The sequence below is a fragment of the Copidosoma floridanum genome, unplaced genomic scaffold (genome assembly GCF_036245765.1).
Source record: "Copidosoma floridanum isolate Cflo_tuat_1 unplaced genomic scaffold, Cflo_Japanese_pri ptg000033l, whole genome shotgun sequence".
NCBI classification, from domain to species: Eukaryota; Metazoa; Arthropoda; class Insecta; order Hymenoptera; family Encyrtidae; genus Copidosoma; species Copidosoma floridanum.
Genome location: NW_028321910.1, coordinates 2,954,440 through 2,981,774, shown reverse-complemented (window position 1 = coordinate 2,981,774; position 27,335 = coordinate 2,954,440). Strand labels below are relative to the sequence as shown.

The 27,335-nt window shown below is 31.1% G+C and overlaps 1 protein-coding gene across 1 annotated transcript in view; it reads left to right on the top strand.

Moving 5' to 3' along the window:
- Positions 1-3,419: 3,419 nt before the first annotated feature.
- The window catches only part of LOC106645665 (sodium channel protein Nach-like), a gene marked incomplete at its 5' end in the record, with an annotated part of 69,518 nt that continues 45,602 nt past the window's right edge, over positions 3,420-27,335 (top strand). The window contains 8 exons of the mRNA XM_089597533.1: positions 3,420-3,551; positions 3,646-3,836; positions 3,937-4,087; positions 4,164-4,309; positions 4,385-4,478; positions 4,554-4,817; positions 4,895-5,006; positions 5,090-5,143. Coding sequence (XP_089453659.1) covers positions 3,420-3,551; positions 3,646-3,836; positions 3,937-4,087; positions 4,164-4,309; positions 4,385-4,478; positions 4,554-4,817; positions 4,895-5,006; positions 5,090-5,143 — 1,144 coding nt within the window. The remainder of the gene's footprint in view (positions 3,552-3,645; positions 3,837-3,936; positions 4,088-4,163; positions 4,310-4,384; positions 4,479-4,553; positions 4,818-4,894; positions 5,007-5,089; positions 5,144-27,335) is intronic.

The following is a 27,335-nucleotide window of genomic DNA, read 5'->3' as shown; positions in this document are numbered from 1 at the left end:
TTAAGAGGCTTAAAAAATTTTCGGTAAAATTACAAGTTCCGTGCGATGCAAAAGGCTTAAGGTAGTTATATCCCAAACGCAAATAATAATGAGATCTTCATGAAACTTACCACACAGATAAATTATTGCCTATTAAGAACTTGGTTAAATTTTTGTAAAACTAGGGTTCCTAGAAAGCAAAATTCTTATGTTCACTGTTTTTATACTTTAACATGGATCCTTACGCAGAAATTTATTTTTCTGGGCTTCAATTGCGTATATCCCACAAAATAATGGTAAACTTTTGACAATATTTTCTTTGTTTATTTCAAAAATCGCTAATGATCTTATTTAATCTTATGAAACATCTCGAGGGTGTCTGTAAAATAAGAAATGAATTATTTAGTACAAAAAAAGCTGCTAAGGCTTATGTTTTAGCATAAGTGTGAGAAAGATGGATGACATACCAAGCTATGGAATCTGCTGCATTGACAATATCGTGGGAGACAACCACCTCAAGTCCCATCAGTGTGACAAAATACTAGTCCCAACGGAAACATTTTTTTTGTCCATTAAAACAATGCGTTTTGGGGCATTAATAGTCAAATAAAACAGGTGATAATTAAGAGGTTAGGAAAATTTTCGATAGCAAAAATTAAAAGTTTCGTGCGCTAAAAAAAGTTTAAGTCTCTTCAGTGCCAAAAAATACAAGTTCCAAAGAAAAAAAGAATGCATTTAGGAACATCAAAAGTCCGTATTTTAGGACATTTACAATATAATGTGCAGGTAAAAATTTTTTAAACCTCTTAATTTTCACCCATCCCATTTTACTGTGAATGTCCCAAAATGCATTGTTTGGATGATAGCAAAAGAAAAAAAATTTCCATCGGGACTTGTATTTTGTCACACCGACAGGACCTCTAATTTTTCAGCGCACGGAACTTGTAATTTTGGCTATCAAAATTTTTTTTAAACTCACCATCGTAATCTGTCTCATTTTACTGTAAAAGTCCCAGAATGCGTAGTATTGAATTGATGATGGCCAAGAAAAAATTTTCCCTCGGGACTTGTATTTTTTTGCACTGATGAGACTTGTATTTTTTCGCACAGTCAAAAAATCAGCTGACGATTTGGCATCAGAAATCAGCTGATTATTTTTAGCAGTGGATCCTCTTCTCTTTCGCTTTCCAAGCGATCAGATCCCACTGCAGAGCCATTATCCAGAGCTGGATATATAGCACTATGAAGAAGTATATACATATGTTTGTGTAGAAGTATGTGTGCGTGCGTATGCTTGCATAGAATTGACCTTTTCTTACCTAATTTATTGACAAACTAACTTACATATCTATCTAAAAATTAAATTAACAAAGAGTATTTTACCACAAAACGAATCTAAAGATTTCTGTAGATAATTTTCTTATAATTGCAATTTTTCGTAATAATTTTTCAACAATATTAGTTAAAAGACCCATGCGTGACAAATGTCCTGAAAGTCATGTTTATTTTTGTCCCTGTCTACAATTTTTTTTTTTTTTTTATAAGTCTATTATTTTAACTTGTAATTGATTTAAAATTTTTTAATATTGTCTTTTAAGTGATTATAAAAAAAAGAATATATGTTTTAAATCTCTCTCAAAAAAAAAAATTTTTTACAGTATTTATAACTTGTGCTCATTACATCGTTTAAATTAAGAAAATATTCAACACATTACTTGATCAATAAATAATAATTAAACAACTGCAAAATCACCATACATAAGAGTTAACAAAGATTTTTCTTAGAATGTTGTGGCATAGTGTTCGAACAACAAAAATGTAAATATATACCATCAACATCATACCAATCATAATAAGAAATCACATAAAGTACATTTTAAAAAATCTTAGTGTTCGCATTTATTTTCACCAGAATTACGTATAGTATTGTTGAGATGGAATGAACGCAGATCTTTTATGTGGGAACAGCATTCAAAAATGTAACACTAATAATTTTCTACTATGGACGGAACTTTAAAAATTGATAGAGAAAAATTGTTTAATTATTCTTTTACACTCTTAATATTAATAACTGCATACACAGATATAATCTTAGAATTATAACTGTGGTATCAAAATACAGCAAAAAAGCTATTTCTTACTTACGAGCCGAAGGTAACTGTTCTTACAAGTTTTTTAAAAACAATCATAAAACTCAGGGGTAAAACCAGTAAATACGTTGGTTAAAAAATTTTCAAAATAGTCATAGCTATTTAAAATTTGTTTTTCTTGTAATACATATTTAAGGTCAGTTAGACCCAGCTAAGGAGCTTCTATGCTAACTTGAAATCCCTTTATACATATCTTGAAGTTTAACTTCTTACTAGGTCTTTACAACCATCTCAAGAAACAGTCATGATCTTATCTGCTTTAACCATTGTAAGCCCAAAGTCTGTAAGAAGTCGAGGTAATTTGCAACATTAACATTGGTTCGCTGATAGTGTACCTATTATATTTAAGTTTTTTCATCACAAGCCTATGTTTCAATCAAAGTTAGAAGTACAAAAGAGTTTTTGTTAAAACGAGAAAGCACGAGCTTGACCTACAGTTCCCAATCTTGTAAAAGATGTTGTAATTGTGTACTATTCTACTACCTACACTTTAATAAGTTTTGGGATGTTAGATGATAAAAAAAACATTTGTTGTTTTTTAACTGAATAAATTTTACATCAATATCAATTAATGAGCTAATATCATTTCAAATTCAATTCGTTGTTCAAGTGTCACTAGTATTATGTTGTTCATAATAAGAAATGCTATTGGAGGAACATTTAAGTAAAATTGGATGGTTCAGACCGCTATAGTTACTGTTTACTCAATAAGGTTCAACAGAATTTGTAAAAATTCAGCAAATACCGTAAAGAAATTAACTATTTGTAGATACCTTGGCATTTTCTCTTGTCTTAATGACAAAACTCATCGACAAGTCGATGACAATTTTTGTCATAAAGATGTGTACACAATTCTATAAATTTACTTTTAGTTAAAAAGGTTGCAGGGTTGAAACTTAAGAATCGATTTATCTTGCGGTGGTCAGAGAGAATAAACCAATAGTTATCGTACATTCGTTGTTAGAACACACATTATTAATTATGAAGGGAGGCGCATAAGCAAGAATGTTTGTATTTAGAGATGGGTGTTATTAAAAAGGCATGAAAGGTATGTAAGCTGTCGGTCGTTACCTTGGACAAAAATAAATTAAGCTCGAAGGTCGTAAGGTAACAATTTAAATTAGATGTGTGGCATTCGTTGGTTACTATAGTCTCATCAAGTCTTCGAGTAGTAAAGTATTTTCTTAGACGACGATGACATACAAGCATGGTTTTAAGGAAGAAAGTAAGATGAAGTTTGTAAAATTTTTTCCGAGTACCTCATAAATTTCTAATTCTTGAACCGTAAACTGTGTAGCTCGAAGGGCAGGAAAGTTTTGGAAATCTCTGCTCCGTCAGTACTGTGAAAACACATCGTTACACGGATTCCGGTATGTTGTTTCTAATGAAACGACGTTTGTCGAAAAAATTCTTTGGCTTGTGGTAATGGTGTATTACGTTCATAACTTAAAAAAATTTTAACATAATAGTAAGAAATTATCAAAGCTCTTTTTTTTATTATATTGCATTAAAACAGGTTTGCGTTCTTGGCTTTTTCATAGCTTTACTTCTTATGTTATTTGTGTGGCAAAAATTCCGAAGGACACCTACCGTTACAACTATTGATACCACTACTTACCCAATTTTCAACCTTGCCTTTCCTGCAGTATCTATTTGTAATTATAATAAGGTCTACAAGCCCCATGCTGAAAAATTTTCTAAAAGAATGTAAGCCTAATCTTCATTTCTTGAATCAAAAAATGTTAGCTGGTTACTCCGATTTAATGTACCATTATTATAATTTAAAAAAACAATTATCCTTATGCAGGAAACAAAAAGGGTTAAATAATACAGAAATACTCAACTTTTTCACCTCATTGCCTCAACTAGTTAGACCAAATTTGTTGAAATTAGATAATAAAAGAGCTCTTGAATTCTTAGCATTAGAAGGAATATCCATCGAAGACGTCATGTATGAAGTCAGTTTGTAAACTCATTATATCTCTTTTAGTGTATATTTATATATAATAATATTTATACTTGACATCTATAAAGATGATGCAACCGTGCGAAAGTCTTCTGTTAAGGTGCTCTTGGGAAGGAAAAACGTATGACTGCAAAAATATTTTTAGACCCATAAAATCTGTTGAAGGGTTTTGTTGTGCTTTTAACTATCATGTTAATGTTTCCATAGACTCTACGTAAGCTAAAACATCATAAAGTAAGATAAAAGTAATGGACGTTAAATCTAATGAAGTTGAAAAATAATTTTGCAGATTAGGAATACACATGTTAAAAAATAATTCATTTATAAAATCACCAGAAGCCAAAAATATTGTAAAAGACAAACCTGTTGTTCATCGAGTAATGGTGGGTCATAATTTTTTACGTAAAGTAATTAAATTACATTTTTCACACTGAAGTAAAGTTAAATTATTATTATAGAGTGTACCAGGAGCTGGAAGAGACGTTGGTCTTTCTGTTGTTCTGAATCTTGAAGAAAATACATATATGGGGTCAATTAGACCCAGCTTGGGAGCTTCTATCCTCGTTCACGATCCCTTTACATATCCAGAAGTTGAACTTCTTACTAGTTTTATACAACCGACTCAAGAAACTGCCACGATTTTATCTGCTTCAATAATGGTGAGCTCAGAATCTGTAAGAAGTCTAAGTAATTTGCAACGTAATTGTTGGTTTACTGATGAGGTAAATATTTTAGTTACGTTTGTCTATTCTAAGCATATTTTTTATCGTAAGTTGGAAGTATTTAAAAATGTTTGTAGAAACGGCTTAGCACGAGTTCGATCTACAGTTATCAATCCTGCATTACAGAGTGCAGAATAAAGTACATACAAAGATATTGTGACTGTGTACCATTTTACTACCCGAACATTAGTAAGTTTTTAGAAGTAAGGTGATAAAAAAAATGTTGTTGTTTCTACTTAAATTTTTCAGAAGGCTTTTTTTTTAAATTATAGATAAAGATAGAGTTTGCAACCTACCAGACATCGAATGCCTTCTAAAGTATCGTGGTAGGTAGAATATATGTATAATTAATCTCTAGTAGTATTCCTGAATATATGGGTCATTTTTCTAAAAACGGTTTATCTCTTGTCCCAGTGAATAAAAACCTTTAGTGTAGAAGTCTGGATCTAATTTTTGTTTTAAATTATTTAATGAGTTTTTTTTCTAAAGCAACAAGAGAACTTAGATCATAATTAGGTATTGCTTAAGTAATGTTTGAAAAAAAGGTTAAAAAAAGCATCTTACAATCTACTAAGATTTAGTGAGCTGCAAGATTTGCTTTTTTTATTACCATCTGTCAGTGCTACAGGCTAATGAATGTGTATGACCTGTTTTCCTCTCATGAAAGCTAAGAGTTTGTAACGCTAAATACTGCAACATATCCTTGCAGAGATTTTGATTATCGACTTGGAGTGATTGGTTTGAGTATAAGTAAAATATAGAATTAATATATATTTATATATATGTATATATATATATATATGTTTATATATATATCTGCTAAGTGCCCTAAGTAGTGCCCCTTATAGGAGCTGGACGTAAAGCACTATTTTATATATATATACATTAAATTTTGATTTCTTGCGTCAGTCTCTTACAAAACATAAGATTAACTTTTTGTATAGTCTTTGTCAATTTGAGTCTTTAAAATGTTACGTTTTCAATAGAATAACTTATATTATTGTATGTCTACATATTTTTATACAATTTCTGATGTATATCACAGATTAAAAAAAAAAAATTGTTCATTATATTTTCATTACTTTTGTAAATATTTTATTCATTATTGAATTAAAAAACACATGAACATACAAAATCAAACAGTTATTTTTTCCCCAGTTTCACGTTATTTTTCTAACAATTTTTTAAGGCACACCCTCATGATGAGACTTATTTTTTGGCAATTATATGTCACATGAGAAAAAAATCATAAGCACAGGTTTTAGTGGCAGTGACACTGTTTTTCTATGATTTACATGCAACCTTTCTTCAACTTTTATATGTATAAAGACAGAACGCTCTTTTCTATGTTTGTAAAAATGTCAAAAACGATTGAACCAATTGATCTCAAATTTCGACAAAAGATTGATTGCAAGTTCTTATGTATCATAGGCTAAAAAGGGTTTTACTGCCTCTGTGTAGCCGAATGAAACATTTCTTCTTAAATACCTCAGATTATGCTCAACCTTATGGTGTTCTTATTAATTTTTCTAATTAGACAAAATCTTGAGAACTTTATGCTTGAAAGTTGGAATTTTAAGTATAGAGTGGTTAACGCAGACATACAAAGATTCACTATTTGCAACCTTTAATTGAAGTGTCAGGTAATTTAAGTATACAGTATTGTAGATTGAAATCTTATCATTCAAGTGCTGTTGAAAAAATAAGGGCCAATAGACTAAAAATTCAAATTATTTTTGAAAAACGACAATGAATTTATGCAGCCTTGAGTGTCATGTTTTTTACAAGTCACCTTGTGTCAACTGTGTTATAGCACTGACTAAACTATTTATTTACGTATGTTGGTGTTCTTGCAGACTTTCTCAGTATTTAAGTCTTAAAATTTGGACTGGCCCTCTTACACGAAGAAGCCTCTTTAAAATAAAAGTAACTTGGATGAACAATTTTTACGCTACTACCAAAAAACTTATCGCAAAGCAGCTTCAGAAGAACGTTTTTTCTTTCTGATGCTAAAGGGCGAGTGGTTATATTTTTTTATGTTACTTAAAGTCAAGTAAGCCTCACCTAAGGTTAACTTTATGACGTTATGTTCATAAATAGGAGTTCAATCCCATGTAAAACATTTGCATTAGAAATCAAAGGAGGTTAGATGCAGGTTTGATGTATGGTGATGCAAAATTTTAATAAATTTTCTTGAGCATTGAAATGAACTGTAAAAAATTGGTATAATTTTCTGATGATAGAAAAATGATACGTTTTAATTGTCTATTCACAAAAAATTCTAAAATTATTTTTTCAGTTTCTATTAATTTGGTAGAAGATTAATTATTGTACAATATCTGAATATGCTTATATGCCATGGACTATAATAAGTAGTGATAACGTCGTTATCGCTAGAGACCTTAAAAACGTTTATTACAATTAAAAAGAAAATGTAGAGAGTACAGTGAGGGAAAAGTGATCGTGTGGGACCGCTGGCAACAGTTTTGCATGCATTTGTATATTTATATACTGGCGTCTGACACTAGTTTTTTTTATTTAATTGAAAAATACCCTACTAATTTCTCTTAAAATTGAATCAAATACCAGTATTATAGTATTGCGTAATGCGAAAAAATTGGACCTATTCTCTGAACCATTTTTTCATGAACTCCATTCTTATGTCACTGTTTTATAAGTTCACATATTATATTAAATATTGTAAGGACGACGTTATAAAACGGTCTTAAACTTCTTGTACACGTGACTTTCTAAAACCATCAAAAATATTCTGTTAAAATTTTTGGAAGATTTCACTTGAACTGCTATGTGCAAAAAACGTTCTTAAGTTAAAGTAGTAAATCGAACCTTTTAAAATTTCCGTGGTGAAAAAATTTGCGACTCAATTTCCTTTAGCAATTGGCGACAGTTTATTTACATATTTAATCTGAACAGTAGTTTTTTTAAACATACTCGTAATTAAATTTTATTTATGTTATAATTAAGACTTACAACTCACAATTAATTAAAATAACCAAAGCAAAGCCTTACACATTTGCTGTTAATAATGTTAGTTACTATACTAGCTTATTAAAATTTGCTTTTTTCACTTAACAATTCATGTGTACCGTAATTAAATGGTAATTATAAGCTGTCAACTGTGATTTAGCTTTAAAATCAGTTCACTGACGTTTTACTAAAAGATTAAACTTTAAATACTACTATGTTTGACAGTATTTTTTATCTTTAGTATAGTGTCCATTAGACTACAAAACTAGGAAAACGTAGTTGCCAGATTTGTCTGTGGCGCATCAGGCTATACGTCGTTTACTTAACGAATAGTATTTAACACACGCTTCCTTAAATCTGTTTGTTTAAGATTTTTCTCTGTGTGTTGGGTTTAATTTTTATGGTAAGAGATTGTTGTCAAGTTTATTGTTGAACACTAATGATAGTGTATTATAAACAGATATAAGATTTTACAATAAAGTAATCAGCACATCAAACATCAATTAACAGAAAGTGGGTAAAGTGACGGGATATACCTTGTTGCAGATTCACAAATTATTAAAAATGCATGAAAATGTTATAAAAAAACTATTTCCAAGTACAAATGAGAGGAAAAGTTGTAATCATCACTTTATTTAGAGTGTGTGCAGCTGTCCGGGAATGCTAGTATCTTTACATGAAGAGCGTGTAGTAGCTCAGTCAGCTAGGTTATAGGCTGGCTCGTGGGAGACTGTAGTTGAATTTCCGGCCAGTGTGAGTTTTTCGAGCAAGTACCTCTGTAAATTTTTACATGTATGCCACTGTTGCGTCACGGTCCACTGCTCCTCGGAAAAGGAATAGGAGACCATCTCACAAAATAATTGCTTATTTTTTTCTTACCTCTACCTTTCTATAATGGGAGGCCACCTATCTCTTTTTTTGTTCTTTTCTAAAGTATATAATATCCTGAGTTACGGACCTGGTGTACCTGGACGTATGAAACTATAATATAAAAACAAAAAATTCATGCACGTGATATGTGTGGATGCAGTAACTGAATGTAAATGGGGAAAAAAAGATTTTACTTCTACTAAAACCTGTATTTATGATTATTCTTTTATAGTACATCCTATTGCAAGCAAAGTAAGCCGCGTCTGAAGTGCGTGCACCAAAAAAAATGTTTATCAAAAAACTGGTGGTAAAGGGTCTGTTGGAAAAAAGTTTCTATTGCTTTTTGGTAGAAGTTGGCCCATAGTCATAATAGTTTATATTATAAAAAAGCGTTATGCTTGATACAAAAATATATTTGTCAATAAAATACGAAAAAAAGTGTGTAGATCAACGGATAAACTGTTACTCCACAGTAAGTACAGCAAAGCGCAGTTTAGGGAGAAGCTAGTAGCTGAGTATGACAAAAAAAACTGAAATCAAAAGAGCCAGCAAGTTTTCGGTACGTGGGAAAGCTGTTTGCTGTGATATGTTTAATTTATATTCATCTGTTACTGTAGAAAAAAGTGTTGAAAAATATTTTTTTAGCAAGAATCTCTTCACAATTAAGGAGACCTTATATTTAAAACTATTTTAGTATCAAAAAATACTTAACCAACTAAGCACATAAAATTTTAATACAAACCAATTTATTGGAGTAGAAATATGAACTTAAAAGTTAAATACAGAGTTTTAAAGCAGTAGTTTTAATAAGCAGGCATGTGGTGTCAAGTTCAAGCGTAGGGGAAGATGGTATTGTCGATTTTTTTTGCAGATCACCGTAGATAGATGTCCGGAAGAGGTAAAAGTAAGAAATAAAAGTCTCGTGCTCTGCAAATTGACTATCCAAGTGGGGTTGCAAGAAAAAACAGCATGAGATGACCACGTTGTCGTATAATTTGCGTGTGCATAACCATGAATAATGTATGAGCTTGAGCTGTATATAAATTTTAAAGTGACTCTAAAAACATTCAGTGCAAAGAAAACGGTTGACCGTATGAATGACGTTAAAAACAAAAACTCTTTCTGGTTTAGTAATTTGGTGGGAATGAAAAATGTGCCTTCAGCTTGACTTACTCACGATTTAAAATCTATTAGAAAGTGACTGAAGAGTTAGAACGCTTGTGTGTGTATGTATATAAAGTGATACTTTTAGAGTAACAACTTTTATTACATTTTTTTGGTATTGCTCTCATCCACTTGAAATGTGTACCTAATGAGCGACAGCAAACTTCGTCCAAAAACAGAAAATTAAAACAGAATATCTGTTTTGGAGTTCCTCTCATACACATGGGCTCCATATAAATTTAAAGCGCTAATCACACAACTTTTTGAAGCGAAATTTCTTATATGGGGCCCTCACTTGACAAAACTATGGAAAAGCGTCACACTTTTTCTTGCCCCATTTAATACTTTTCGTCTCCCCATCACTGCTTGCTCTCTTAACAGCCAGAGTAGTACTCATATATATGTTATATAGTAACAGGCGTGCACGTGCTCTCTTTTTTTTTAAAGAAAGCTTTTCTCTTAGCATCACCAAACGGCACACAAATTTTGAAGAGAAATAAAACAAGAAACTTGAAAATAAATTAGGTAAAGTACAAATCTTTAAGGTAATTTATGAGCCAGAAAAATTTTGAAAGACCCTTATCGGAAATTTTCTGAGTAGGCACCCTAGGTAGCATACAGTAGTCCTCGTGTGACAAATGCGTTACGCTAAGTGGTGACGTGATGCTACGGAAGAAGAGCTTGGCTCTACCTAGATATTCTAGTTTAACTTTATATATGTATATATATACATATACAGTTATTGTGTATACCTTTAGAGGTACAGTTTATAGAATAATTTTCCATAAAATTTTTAGAAACTTTTCGAAATTTAAAGAAAACAACTATCCATTACAGAAATTAAATGATTTATTACGTAGTGGGTACATAGAACTCTCATAATTTTTAAAAATATCTAGTTTAGAAATACTTTAATTATCCTCATTGACTTAAATAATTTTCAAAGCACGACATACCTATGCATTTTTTTGCTAGTCCACTCATATTTTTTTAGTATGTGTTATATAATATAAAATGTTCCGAAGTAAGACGATAAGAAATCGTGTTCAACATGGGCTCTTGCGGTACGGCTATTGAATATCCAATTAAAACTATAATCAAAATAATAAATGTCAAAAAAACTTACAGGGCTTATACAAAACTATTCAAGGAGTAATCGTGGCTAAGATAGGTAGGGAAATAGGGAAAAGAGGAAAAAAAATGAAAGGGACTAGTTAGGAAAGGGGTAAGGGAAAAGAGGGAAAAGTAAAGAAAAGAAGCTGAGAGAGAGAAGATTAGCTTGGGCTCTCAAGTGCGCGTAAAGTGGGTTTTGAAGCAACTTGCTTGTTTTTTTGTGGAGAAACTTTTTTGCCCGATTTGAGGCGTTTTCTTGGAGTTGTGGCTGTGATCGGCTTCGCTATGGCCTTTGGTATCTTTGGGTGCGACGTCCAGGATGACCAAAGTGTGTGCTAGAGGCCACTGTGAGGGCAGGCGACCGAGTTCAAGTATCGAGTTCCGCAATAGGCGGAAGGCTCCCCCAGCAAGGAGAACAACGCAAGGCTAATGTTGGCAACCTCGACTTCCTGACACTACGAGTAGGGACGCTTACGAGCCCTGGCTTCTACTAGACTTGTTGATAATATATACATAGGTTTAGTTAAACCGTTTCACATATCGAATCGACAGTATCAAGTATTTTTTTTTAATGTGAAACTAATGTTTATGTTATGGATGATAGCCAGTAAGGAAAGTAAGGTAAGAGATTATAAGTTTCTTGAGAGAGTTCCATTCCTATGATTTTGTTTCGATTATTTTTCTCAACATTATTTGCTAATTAAAATCAGAGCCTTTTTACCTAATGTCAATCATTGACAGAAACAAGTGTCTTAAGGTATGATTGGAAATGTTAATTGCTCATTAATCAGTGAAAATCTGATCATTGTTGTAGCTGTTCTCTAATTATAGCTTAGATATGGGTAGTGCTATACATATTTAGTATCTGGAAACGTTAAATTATGTCAAAAATGGATAAAGCAATTAATAGACCTAAAAATTACACGCACACTTTTTCTATACTTTCAAATTTTGATCGATATTTACATAAATTAAGTATAGAAATTTCATATTCAAAATTGCTGCAGGGCTAACGAGATATACTTAATTTTGTATTCTTTCTTTTGTATATGGTTTTCATCAACAACTTATATCATTTTTTCAGAATACCCATTTTATATTTTTATCGCTGCTGTCTTACATTACCATGCTAATGGTTTATCGACACAACAGTACAATTATTGCAATTGAATTCCACTGAAAAATATTAAGTGAATAGAAGATAATTTTTTGTAGTATTTCTCTTAAATTCTTAATGCTTCTCTACGTTTGGAATTTGCATAGTTCATTCAAGTTTGTAATTAAGGTATCATGTAAACTTAAATATTTTTTTTGTTACTTTTGCTAAGTAAATTCTACTTACATGTTTTGTTACAAGTATGTTTACTACTTAAAACTCTGTTCAATTTTAAATCATATGATGATTAAATACCTTCGTTCCATGTTGATGCAATCTGATCCACAACGTGTTATTTTCAATTTGTACTTCTTACATTTGTTTAGCAGGTCTTACAAGAACAAGTTGTTAGTAGAATCGTGTTTCAGTGAACACTAGGCAACTATCCTGTGTGTTATACTTGAAAGTAGAAAAGTGATTAAGGATAACCTTATATGGAAAAAAAACGTTGACAGTACAGTGCTCAACTTTAACGTTAGTGTGTTCAACTCTATTAATGTCATTATTGACAGTGTACTTGACAAATTGAAACTTGAAAGTTACAGTTTTACTAACGATCGTGACACGTGCAACAAATCAAAGTCTAAAATTAATGAGATGTACTGCTTGGGCAAGGCCATCGAAGATTTTTTAAAAATGAATAAAGGATTAGGATCATCCACAGAGCTTTAAGAGAGTATCAAAGATGAAATGCAGTATTTTATAAAACCTTTAGCACTTGTACCCAATTTCATGAACCATTGATTCAGAGGGAATAAGTTTCTCTAGATGAAACATTATTGGGATTCCATGTCTACTTTATTATACACCTTGGTACCTGAGAATTGTATTGAAGCTTTATTATTATACAGAGATAATGATAAACCACTTTCTAGTCCACCGCTTACTCACTCTAGAGCTCAATACACGCCCATAAGATTTTGGAAACTTATAAAGAAAGAAAAGATTAGTGATCCCGACTGTCACTTTGATTCTTTGGCTAACTTTGCCCTACATTTTATCCAACTATCCTGCTCCATCAGGCAAATAGATTTGGAATCCATAAAATATATTTTTGCTTCCAAAAAACATTCTGATAAACAACTAACAGCTGTTGTTGCATGTTCTCTGTTAAATACATAACATGTGCGTGTTTTACATAATTACTGTGAAAAACAGACTTTCTATTGCTTTAGTTTTTTAATTCTTTTTCTAAAAATTTTGTATGTATTTTTGTACATGCTATGTTTTTTAGATAAAAAACGTATTTGGCTCTTTTTGCATGTACTCTATTAGGAAAGTAATTTAAGTCTTTGTTACAGTAAACCCTGTCTACGACCATCAGATGAAGTCTTACCTAAGATCTCAGCTGAGATTTCTTGAAAAGTGCAGTCATTAAAAAAAAAAAAAATAATTTTAGAGTATTCAAAGCTGCCCTGTTAGGGATACCGTTAGAATGGCACATTTACAAAAAACAAATGTTTAAAAGTACTTTAAAAATTTGTACTTTGTGCTAATGTGTAAGACTAAAATAAATTTTTTAAATTCTTAGGTGAGATCTCGTCTGAAAAAGCATCTGAGATACTACCAGAAAATTAAAAAAATTTGTTTCATCTTTAAAAAATCAACATAAATACTTTTTACAGCTGTGTTTTTCGTCGTACCCACCAAATAGTATTATCATTAATGGGGCAGCTTTGAATACTGTAAAATTAATTTTTTTTTTTTTTTTTTGAATCTCAAGTGAGTTTTTGGTTCGAGATTGTCACCTAAAATCTCAGGTAAAATTACACCTGTTGTCCGTAGACAGGGTAGTAATGTGCAAAACATGTGATTCCGTAGCTAAAGTGTTTTTCTTCATTTTTTAATGATAACATTTTATGTACGTTCTCATGTGTTCAGTGAAACCTATACCTAAAACTTAATTTCGGCCTTCTGGATTATTACTAATTTTGATTACTTAAAATTACTTATATACTTACTCATATTTAGGCGTTAAAAAAAATGCATGACTAAGGTCTATTAATTTCACCCGTATTAATGATAAGTGAAAATATGGTGAATAATAAAAAAAGTGTGATATCAGTAATACGATACAAATAAATTTACGTGACATTCAAATTAAGTTTATTTATGTTAAAAAAAAAAAATTGTTTCCAAAGTATATTATCTTTGTTGATTAATAAGAACTATAATAAAGTGTAAACTATAAAAATTAATTCTATAACATTGTTACATAGGTATCGTGTAATTGTAGCCTGTGATGTGTTTTTCCAATATTGTTTTTATCTAATGGGTTTGTCAAATAAAAAACGTATTTTACATTAACAAATACGTATGCATTGTAATGACTTTTTTATTACTTTTTAATACCTTATTAATACTTTAACTTAATTACTTAAAGAGCCTTCCCAATAAAAATAAGTGAATAAACAACAAAACGTTTTACATAACATGCAATCATCCTACAAGCATTTTAAGCGCAATTTTTATTGTAATACGGTTCGAAACGAATTTATTTGTTAACAAGTTTTTAAAAAGGTTTATTTTTTGTTATTCTGAATGTCCGTTTTACTGAACTAGAAAAAATGATCACGTGCTACAATTAATCAGTATGACTTTTACGTGGTAGTACATTCACTTTTACGTTGTCATATTTATGTCACAAAACCATGCATGAGTCCCCTAGTAATCATGCATTCTTGACTGCCGACAGTTTGATTAACTAATTAAATAATTCATACTCCAAGCATCCTTTTTTCAGTAAACCGAAGCGCTCGACTGCCTGCACTATTTTTAACTCACTAGTACCCCAAAATATACTGTATGCCTTTTTATTTCAATAATAAATTAATCAATAATTACTACATCGCAAGAAATAAGGAACACCTGAGACGAGTTGATTATCTGGAGTGTGGACTATAAGAACCTCTAATGTGACAGAGATTATCAGAATTCATTAATGAAATTCAGATATTCACGAAACTCCGGGAAGAATCAACGTGTCTCGATCAAGTGTACAATACAAGCAGCTACTCTTTTATTGATACCGAGCTAAAGCTATTCTTTTATTATTTAATGAACAAAATGCAAAAATAAACTAAGATTAGTCGGTCTCTAAGATTTATAAAGTATTCTGTGAACAATAATTTGATGAAGCTATTACAAGACATTCTATACTGTACTTGCTCACTCTTCCGACAAATATATGTGAATAAATAATGTAATATAAGCGAGCCATTTCTTTCTATTTAACTAATCATAATTGAAGGTAGCAAAAATTAAGAACGATAATAAGCGTGCTAGCTTATTTCTTTAATTATCAAGAAAAAATAGTTCAAGTAAATTCCGCTAAATACCCCGATAAACTTGTTAATTGAAACTAAAAAACACTGAAGAGAACTAAGAAAATCTAAAATAAAAGTGACGTTTGAAGGTATATATATATACAAATTACAACGTAAGATTTTACGAAAAAACGTACAGGAACTTAATGAGAGAACTTACACAAGGAAAGATAAGTGATTCTGATCGCAACGTTTCTATGCTTCTTTTGATTTCCTCCCATGTTTCATTTAACTCTCTTATTAATACTTTCACACTAACACTGAGTACTTTTTCTCTGAGTTATATGTATTCTTTAATACTGTGAAGTTGTAAAAAGTATGCAAGCTAGAAAATTCAGGAATTTTCAAAGAGACTCTTGAAATTAAATTGAAAAGTTCATTATATTTTAAGATATCAACGCTAATAGTCATCACGAGTAATAAATAACAGCTTAAGACATGTAATTCTATGCATGAATAATGTGATTTTTGTCAAAAAGCTGATTCAATTTATTGAAACCACATAAAACACTTGTAATTTATTTAATAATCTTGTGATTCTTGAGGCAGTTGTATCCTACATTCAAAGTAATGATAACCGAAAAAAATGAGTCTAATCCCGAAAAAAAAAAATTTTTAACAAACAGGAAAAAAAACGTAAGTCTTAGCTTATTACATCATACATTTTCAAATAAAAAATGATAACAACATTACTCAATCATTAATAAATAATAGGTGTTTATAAATAAATGTTTTTACTCAACCAAAAATTTTTTCGATGATTTTTAGAAGTGCAAAGTAGTGAAGTTAATCACCAGCAGAATCAATTTGAATTGTTAAAAAATGTTAACATTTTAATAAGTATTTATATCTCCATCACTGTCTTCATACACAAGTCACTTGGCCAATTTTAAATCTTACAAAGAAGCTATATATTAACTGAAATTCTTAATTTGATTTATTTTGAACAAAGTTATAATGTTGGACCAAATAAGTATTCTTAGTTAAAGTATTTTACATACATGAATATCTTTTAATTTATTAATAATTATATGAACTGTAACTTTTTAGTTTCAGGACTTTCACATGCCGTAACAAAATATATACTATTAGGCTGAATTTTGGAAATGTTTTAGTTCCCTATGAAAAAAGTAAGTTACAAATTTTTCAAATTTTTTTACCCCGTAGTTTAGCACGTGTAATATGACAAAGTTGGAGATATAACATAGGCTCTTATGACAATTTTCAAAAAGAGTATACCTTTTGACATAGATGTACGATTTTTTATTTTTTAGGTTTAAACTGCTGATATTTTAATACATAATAAGTATTGTAAAAAAGAGCATTGCTTACTACGTCGTCGTTTATTAAATAATAAAATACTACTCAATTTTGAGGTTACTTAATAGAAACGACCGCGTTCTCTCTCTCTTTCTCACTTGTGTATGTATTATATACCATACTGTTTGTATGTGTATGCATGATACACATATCTTGCTGGTCGCGGTGGCGCAACGGTAGAGTTGCAGTTCCGTTGATCTCTGAAGTTAAGCTGCATTTGGCGCGGTTAGTACTTGTATGGGTGATCGTCTGGTCACCATTTAGGTCTAGCCCTTTCGGCCCTCGAAAGCCTGTGCTCTTGATTCTCGAAGGTTGATTAACTGTTTCTCTGACGTTTCGTCTACGTGATGATGGGTGTGACTAAGTTGGTCCAGATGTTTATTTACGTATATAAACATCTGGTAATAACTCAGGTGCACCGATAACTAATTAACACTATATTTGTGTAAAAAATTCCATGTTTGAGCCTACGGGCGACAATGAATAAAAAAAAAAAAAACATACATCTTGCTAGGCAATGCTATACTTAATGCCAACATTTTCTTGCTTACAAGTTTTTCCTGGAGCCTCCTGAAACGCATACCCCACAACAGAAGTTGTCAACGTCCTTAAATAAATAAGTTACACGACTGACGTCACACTCTTGATATCTATTATTATTATTACCATTATTATTTCAGACTATCATACAATTATATAAGATGTATTACATAAATTGCCAAGCTTTTTTCACAGTTTTTCAGTAGACGCTTACAAGGACACATTCTTACTTTTAATTTAAACATTTGATACATTTTTTTTACACTTTATTAAAAAATTTGATTTTGCATTTTTCAAAATGAAAGTGAAAACAAAAACTAGGAGAGAAATACTATTATTTTGCTCGCACAACAACATATGCTTCAAACAGTTTTATAACATTATTAAATTTTTTACACATAAACACAGTGACTTGTCAATTACACACAGTTCTTTAATTAAATAATTTAGTAAAAAATTAACAATTCGCATACTTACTTCCTTCTTCTTTGAATTACTCAATATTTCGTTACAGGGTGCGTACAAGTTTCTTATTTTAAAATTCAATGAGTTTCCCAGGATTTTTCCATGACTTTACTTAACAAAAGATTCAAATATTTTGGTAATAGATTATTAATAAATTATAGGATATAAAATAAATCATTTTCAAGTTCATTAATTGAAAAACATTTATTTGCAACACTTAAACACAATGGAGGCCGATTGAGGTACAAGGCAACATCTTTTTTTACTTGATGCGTTTGGATCCCCTGAATATGGTAAACAAAGGTGTTTGAGCTTGTTCTTTTTTAATTGTTCAAATACCAGTTTTCATTAACAAATTTAAAAGCAATTTGTTTTAGCTCAAAAAAATTTTTTTTTCATATTTTTTGGCACATTTGGAATGAAAAACTAAGTAATGTATATACACATCTCTTACTTTTTAAGTAAAAAAATTCCTAAAGTCGAAAGAAATCGTTTCTACGATTTTTAACTACGTATTACTCAGATAATTTTACTTCATTATTTTTAACTCACCTGGGCCCAAGTTTAATCGAAAGATGTCTACATTTAGATAAAAAAACGATTCTTAACAATAATCTACAGTTTGCCAACCGCTGTATAAATTAACGCATGGTCATTTTTAGACTTTCGTGTATCTTCGATAATTAGTCCAAACAAATGGAAGCAAATTATTGCAATGTAACAATTTCTGACTTAAAAATTTTTTTCTGTAAAATTTATAAGGCTTAGAAAAGTTTTTTAAAAGCACTTTCTGTTTAGGATAACGCTAATGTGGCAAAAATATTTTCCATCAAAATATCGAAAATTGTTACATTATACTACTAATTTGTCTCGATTTGCCTAGACTAATGATTGGTGATTCTCGAGAGTCTCATAATGACCGTGCGTGAGTTTATGTAACAGTTGACAAGCTGTAAATTATTATTTTTTTTTTTTTTGTCTTTCTGGTTGGTACGGAAGCTTGTAAATGCCACCACAGTTACACGTTGTGCGCGCACAAACTTTGAGGTGACGAAGCACAGTTGCATCTTAGCACGTTAGCAAGGCGGTATGTTAGTGGATAATTCACCTTTCGCTGATTCCGCTTTTCCCATTATGTCTATCTCTTTAAAGTATCTTTTCAGTAGATAAGAGTATAAATAAGAGAAAAACGAGCTTTTTATCACTTTTGATGTAAACCCGATACCCACTACAATCTGTGATGTTTTGAGGTTATAAGTACTAGTTTACAAGGTACAAAAATGTCCAACGGTAAGGTACGTACAAAAGCTCTTGGATTTTATTTGCCAGTACGGCATGCGGCAGCCTTTGTTCATTTTACTTATTGAATAAACTCTAATTTACAAGCGTTAAATGTATTGTTGTAGTTGAATTTTCCATGTCTCATTGGAGTTATCCACAACGAGGAACATATAATGTTTACAGTTCAAAATAGACTGCTTTACTTAACGCAATTAAAAGTATACTTCTGGAAAGCTGTTGGTTTATTTAATAAAAATGGAAACGCAACTATTAATTTTAATACAACTAGTGATTTGTAGTTACGTTTAGTCCCAGGGATGCATCATGTCTATGGAGTGTTAACGAAGTTTGGTAATATATTGTTTTTATAACTATACTAATGTATAGTTTTGGTTAACTGCTATACGACTGTCATGAAATATTTACAGATTCAAATATAATTGACGATGATTTAAAGAACAGAATATTCAAGTATTACAATTGTAATTATCACTACAAATATAAATGTTAACTGTTAAAAAACAATCATAATATAATTATTTCCTTAAGAACGTTAAAAAAAATTGTGAAAAATATGAACTTGAGACGGAAACGCCTGGAGTAGAGTTCAAATGAAGAATTATGTGCAGCAATTTTTTTAGAACTAGAAAACAGTGGCTTCAATTTAGGATACAGAGCCTTGTGGCTTAGTTTACATTTAAAATATAATCTTATTGTGAAACAAAGTACAGTGTTGCGACTTCTGAGGATAGTAGATTTTAATGGTGTTTCAAGAAGAAAAAGAAATAAACTACACCGAAAAAGTTATTTACGTAACAAGTGCGGAAAAGACGATTTCCCGCACGAGTCGTGATTGACTCGCACGAGTGGCTGGAGTTGACGGAAATGAGTGCCAGTTGAGCACACGAGTGCGTAGCACAAGTGTGATCGCACGGCACGAGCTACCATCACCGGCCACGAGTGCGAGTTTATCACTTGAGTGCGGGAAATCGTCGCGCACGAGTTCCGTACAAGTTCTTTCGCAATAAGTGTGCGCAAAATAGGTGTTTTCTGCACTGATAGTAGTGTGAAAAATCGATTTTTCCACACAGTGTGCGGAAAAGGTGTGCGGAAAATATTTTTCGCACAGCATGCGGAAAAGGTGTGTAGAAATAGTAGTTTTCTTATGAGTTCAAAAAGTCTCTGTTTGCGGCCCGAGAGATTTGTGGCCTGAGCCAAAGGCGAGGGACGTAACGAGGTTCGTAAAGGAGACTTTTCGAACGAGTTCCAAAAAACTGCTTTTTCGCCCGAGAAAGTACCAGCCTCCACAAAACCAAGCGAGGGTGGAAAAGGTTCTTATCGTACACCTTTTCCGCATACTGTGTGGAAAAACCTTTGCCACACACCGTTTCCGCACTTTATGTGGGAAAATCGATTTTTCACACTAATATCAGTGCGGAAAACTCCTCTTTTCCGCACACTATTGCGAAAAAATTATCAAGTATTAGGTCCCAATTATTTGTGGCATATCGATGGCTACGATAAACTAAAGCGTTCTGGATTGATAGTGCATGGATGCATTGATGAATTCTCTAAAACATTTTTTGGCTAAAAGTTGCTTATACCAATAAGGATCCCGCAGTAATAGCTTACTATCATTTACAAACCGTGGAAAAGCTTAAGTGTGCCAACCTTGGTTAGATCAGACAAGGGTACCGAAAATTGCTTAATCGAGTGTGTGTAGTATTGCCTGCGTTACTATCTTAAGGACAATCTATCAGGGAAAAAGAGTTTCATCAAAAAAAAAGTACAGCAAATCAAAGAATTAAATCCAGTTGGTGTAATTTACGCAAACAACTTGCTGGTTTTTACCAAGATTTGTTTTAACTTATGAAGCAAGATTTCATACTTGATACCAGTAATTATTTCCATAGGGAAACTCTGGAGTATAGTTTTGGCCCTCCCATAGTGCATGATTGAAATAATTAAAAAAGAGAATGGAATATTCATAGAATACGAAGACAAAACAATTGAAACATATTTAGTAGCCAACCAAATGTAATGTAAAATGTACCACAACACTTTATGGGAAAGATTGCAAGAAAACTGTTTCTCAAGAACACATTCAAATACTGATGAAAAAATATACAAACAAACCAGAGCTAGTCAACAGCGAATTTGCAAGTTTTTTTTTAGCAGTTTTACGCCTTTAAACTAAGTAACACTGAAGATACTTACAATTTGTACGTGAGAATTGTTATCAGTGTTGATAGTCAAAATTTGTAAACATTAATTGTCAAGACATATAGTACACATACAGACAAATTGTAATATATATCTGACCCTCTACGTATTTTTATAATCGAAAAAAAAGCCGAACTAACAACATGTACAAATTCATTTTATGTCCATATTCGTTCCATAATTGCCATTCTGTGAAATTAGTGCTTTTATTTTATTCATCTATCATGCTTTGGTCTGCTTTCAACTGTTCGAAACTACACATATAGATTTAAATATATCGTTGCCAAGCAGACAACAAAAACAGAGCATCATACTTATTTTAATCTTGCTATGAAACAAAACTCATGTATTCTGTTATCCATAAATTTAAAAGTGTAAAGATAGTAACTTGATTCTTCGAGCATCAATTAGGACTGATTCTTACCTGCTTTAGAATTATAGAGTCCTGCGTATTACAAGATGGATACTTTTATGAAGAGTTGGGTAAAATTCTTTTCTGCTCGTATCATCACTACCCCAGGTACATTAGCAATACTCTCCGGACTTGTTCAATGCATAGGAAACAATAGTACCTAGTTTTATTACACAACAGTTGTTTGAAAAAATAAATAGTTAAAATAAACTGATTTTTAATACTGTAGGTTGTGAGGGTCTAATTCATATAGTAAGTAATTATTTGCTTATCACCAATTTGAGTTCAAGATGCTACCCCTAAAACACTCGCTACCCGGTTGGCTAGGAAGTAAATACGTAAGATGGATGAGACAAGCGCCTATAACGTGACTATACAAAACACTTGTATGTATGCCGAAACAAACAATGATTGTGAATCGCGTCAAAATGTGCAAGTCATTCGAGCCGCCTAATCAAAGCCGCCGACGCCGCTGCGAATCTGGAGGGTATAAAAGGCCCATGCAAGCCCATGTTAATCACTTTTGCCATCAGCAACGAGTCCGGCGCTTTGACTAGGGAGCTCTGCTCTTCAAAGCACTGTTATAATATTATCGCAATAAATAGCGAATTTATATATATATATATATATATATATTTGATTATCATTTCTTATATTACACTATTCATTTTAAATACTGCACTGGATATAAGGGCGACGAAGAGGCTATTACAGTCTCCTAGTTTTCCCCTTACACCAGTTACCCCTCTTTTGTGTTCCTTGGGTAAGGAGCGGATCTCCGGGGCAATACAAACCGGAGCTATCTTCTAGGTAAGGAAGCTAACGAACTGGCGGACCTTTAGGGCAATACGAACTGAAGCAATCCCGGTTCCTTGGCGACTTACCGCACCCAACAGGATCTCAAGAGAGTCATATAAATTTTTATTTACTAATATATAAGACCATTGGACGTGTGCACCAGGGGTCAGGGGCATTGCTAATCTGACTACGTCCCTGCACGCATCCACTGAAGTATCTCATAATACAAGTTGGGGGCAATACGAATCCAACATTATACCCACGAGTTCCCATGGTCCTCTATCCTTATTAAAAGCATATCCACTAATACTAACTCACATGAATACATCACGTCACATAAAAGAACCATCAAATAACAGTTATTGAATTTATACTTGAAATATCTGTATATAATTACGACCCTTACAAATGGCGCCCGACGTGGTTAGTACGTAATATATTCAAAAAAAAAAAAAAAAGAATTTTTTTTTTGAGAGTTTAAAAAAAAAAAAAAAAAAAAAAATGTCAAAAAGAGCCACCATTTTTGTAACAAAAATGGAGGAGAATAGCCAAGATGAAAATGATGAGAAACAAAAATTAGAATTAGAATGAAAAAAAATAATTGTAGAAGAACTGCAATCGGTAGAAGAAACACAAAATGAAAACATAAGCGAAATGGAAACTCTCAAAAAGAAAAACGAATCTTTACAAGTACAAATGAAAAGAATAAATGAAAATGTAAAAAAAATCTTAGAAGAAAACAGAGACATACAAGAGCGTATTACAACCATAGAAAAAGAAAACGACCAATTGATTGATACAACATATAACTTAAAACAAAATACGATGAAATTATACAAAATATTATTGTTACGGATGATCTTAAAGCTCTAAAAAAAACATGTCTTGATCAATTGAGTGGAAATGCGAAAAATATAGATGTTAAAATTTAATCTCTTGAACAAAAAATAAGAAATAAAATAAATATAAATCCATACATTGAATCTATCCCTAAATCACCGAATATTCCATTACCTAAGTTTGAAGGTTACGACAACGAAAGGCCAATTAAATTTTTATCAAACTTAGAAAAATACCTTAAATTTCTACAACCAGACGATTATGATATAAAAATATTTTTTCGCAATGTTCAGAAGAATCGGCTCAAAATTGGTGGTACCTTCAGGAAGACTCGACGGATAATTTCGAATGTTTATCAGAAAAATTCAAAAATCGGTACTGGAACAACAACACTCAAAAAGAATAACTCGGAAAATAGAATCGGGAAAATATAATAATCAAGGAAAATTAAAACGCGTTGATTACGCAACAAACTTTTTTGGCTTTGCAAAAGATTTAAAAATAAATTTTGCAAATTCCGATTTCATTAATTTGATAGCTAACCACTTTGACAATAACCTAAAATTAATCATAATAGCTCGAAACTTAAATAACATTGATGATTTGTTGAAAATCATATTAGACTACGACAACGAAGAAAACCAACTATACATTGAAAAAAATCCAACTAATAAAAATCAATACTCTCGCAACACAGCCACAAATAATACCCCTCCTAATACAAATAACCAAAACAGAAACACCATATCCTATAACAATCCTAATAGACCACATCAAAAATACCTTCAAAATAATGCCAATTGTAGAAACATTACAACTCATAATAGTCCAACGAGTGAAGAAAAGAATTCAATTGTCTATGAAAACCAAGAAGAGATTAAACTTAATCCTTTATTAGAATACGAAGAAACGAATTATGATATCAATTCAAAAACAAGATATTTCACAAATTCGGGAAATGAGCAATAGTTGCATTTAAAAATTCGGATCTTGTTAACAGTAAAAAAGATAAAGAAAAATTAAATGCAACTAAAATTAATTCAATATAAGAAGACACTAGAAAAGAACTAATACATGATATAGAAATAAAAGATAATATCCCTCAAATTTTAAAATGTCCAGAAATAACTATCGAATTAAAAGGAATCAAAACTAAAGCATAAATTAATACAGGGAGTGAAATAACTTGTTTATCTGAAGGATTTTATCGAAAACATATAAATACATTAAAATTCGTACCAACATTACTAATCACGGGAAAGTTCGTAAAAGGATTTATGGGAGAACGTTGTACACGACTAAAAACACAAGTTTTAATAAATACTAAAATAGGTAAACTAGAAGTAGAACTGATTTTTATCATAATACCAAAGTTAGTAAAAGATTGCATATTTGGATATGACTCATTAAAACAAATAAACCTAATATTAGATACTACTAAACAAGAAATAAATATAAGGAACAATCATTTATATGATGTAATACAATATGAAGATATAATACTTACAAATGAAGATTATGAGTCCATAAGAATAGAAGAAAAAAACGAACTTTTAAAATCAAAAAATTCTTTTTCTTTAGAAAATATACCTTTATGTACTGAGGACATTGAATATGTAAACAATATCTCCAAAGAGGAGGTCGTAAACAAATTAAAAAGTTATAAAAATCTTAATGATCGACAAATGGATCAATTATTTAATTTAATATAGAAATATAAAAACAAATTAAAAAAAAACCAGGATTATTAACAAATTATGAACACAAACTGGTACTAAAAGATGAAAATCCGTTCTACTCAAAACCATATCCAATACCCTTAAAGTACAGAGAACAAGTAAAAAAATGAAATAGATAAGATGTTAAAATTTAACATAACAAGACGATCTACAAGTCCTTATACAAACCCTATTGCTATTACTATTAAAAAAGATGGAACAATAAGAATGTGCTTAGACGCTCGAAAATTAAACGAAAATTTAGTAGACCACTATGAAGCTCCACCAGGTATTGAAGAATTATTTCCAAGGTGTAGAAATTATTTCAAATTTAGATTTCACAAGTAGCTATTGGCAAATCCCACTATGTGAAAAAAGTAGAAAATACACAGCTTTTATATGTGATAATAAAGTATATGAATTTAACGTGGTTGCTTTTGGCATTAAAACAAGCAGTGCCGCCCTATTAAGAGGCCTTAATCAAGTAATTCATAATTTGGAAGATTTTATTATAGCTTTTGTGGATGACTTGGCAATAATATCGAAAAATTTCTTAACCCATTTACAACACTTAGAGACTATTTTGAAAAGATTAGATAAATACAATTTTAAATTAAAATTTGAAAAATCCAACTTTGCTCAACAACAAGTATCTTTTTTAGGACATATATTAAGTAATAAAGGTTTAAAGCCAGACCCAGATAAAATAACTACAATAAAAAATTTCACACCACCAAAAAATATAAAACAATTACAAGCTTTCCTAGGTTTCATTAACTTTCATACTAAATTCGTGAAAAATTACTCCATGCATGCCTTTCCACTAGTAAACTTATTAAAAAAGAAAGTACCCTTTAAATGGGAAGAAAGTCACCAAAAAGCGTTTAATAAAATCAAGGAAATATTTAATACTGAAATAATTCTAAAATTCCCACGAATTCATGAACCATACATATTAACTACGGACGCAAGTGATTTTGCCATAGCAGCTGTGCTTTCACAATTAAACAATAGTAATGAAGAAGAAATCATAACTTGTATTAGTAGAACACTCAAAGGCAGTGAATTAAACTACAGTACAACTGAAAAAGAAATGCTCGCTATAGTTTGGTCCATACAAAGATTAAACATATATCTAAAAGGGGCCTCAAAAATTGTTGTGAAAACTGATCATCAAGCACTTTCATTTTTAAAAACATGTAAATTTAAAAACTCTAGGTTACAAAGATGGGTGTTGGCATTGCAAGATTACAACCTACAGCCGGATTACCTTCCGGGTAATCAAAATTCGGTAGCTGACTATTTAAGCAGATATACTCATCCACATGATAAATCACCCACTGAGGTGATTGTTGCTTCACTGCTAGCAGACAAACTTAGTAAAAAATTAATAACATATCTCAAAAATTAAGCTGAACTTCAAAAACAAGACAAATACATTAAAAGTTTGAAAAATCATAAAAAATTTGGGACAATATTTAAGTTGAATCAAGACAAGTTATTATGTAAAATTTATGATGAAAATGAAAAAATAATAATTCCTCAAATCATTGTAGATATGCTAATAAAAGAAACACACATAGTATATGGTCATATGGGACCTAAAAAAATTATTAAAATATTAAAAGAAAATTTTTACGTACCGAAACTAAAAGTACAGGCCTACACATTATTACGAAAATGTATAATATGTCAAAAAAGTAAATACATGACTTATAAATTAAAGGAAAAAGCACAAGCAATCTTAGCAAACAAACCAAATGAAATCCTTGCTATTGATTTTTATGTACCATTGCCAAGATCTGTAGGTGGAGTTCGTTACTTGCTTACTACTATGGATGTATTTTCGAAATTCGTTATTATGTACCCTGTAAAAAAAGCTAATACGAATATAGTAATAAATAAACTTTTTGATGACTATTTTAAAAAATATGGAAAACCTACAAAAATTATTACGGATCATGGTAGTCAATTTACAAACAAGAAATGGATAAAAAAATTAAAAGATCACAACATAACACCGGTATTTCCCTCAATAATACACTAACAATTAAATCCAGTAGAAAGAATTCATAGAGAACTAGGTCAATTTTTTAGAACATTATTACAACAATGTAAACACACTAAATGGGCATCTTTCGTAGAAATCGTTCAGAATATTATGAACGAATCATACCATGACACCACCATGTTCACACCAATAGAACTTCACTTAAACAAAAAGCCTACTAGGATGTGGGGAAAATATCTTACAATAAAAAAAAATAACAATTTCGATATAAACATGAAAATACACTTAGCTAG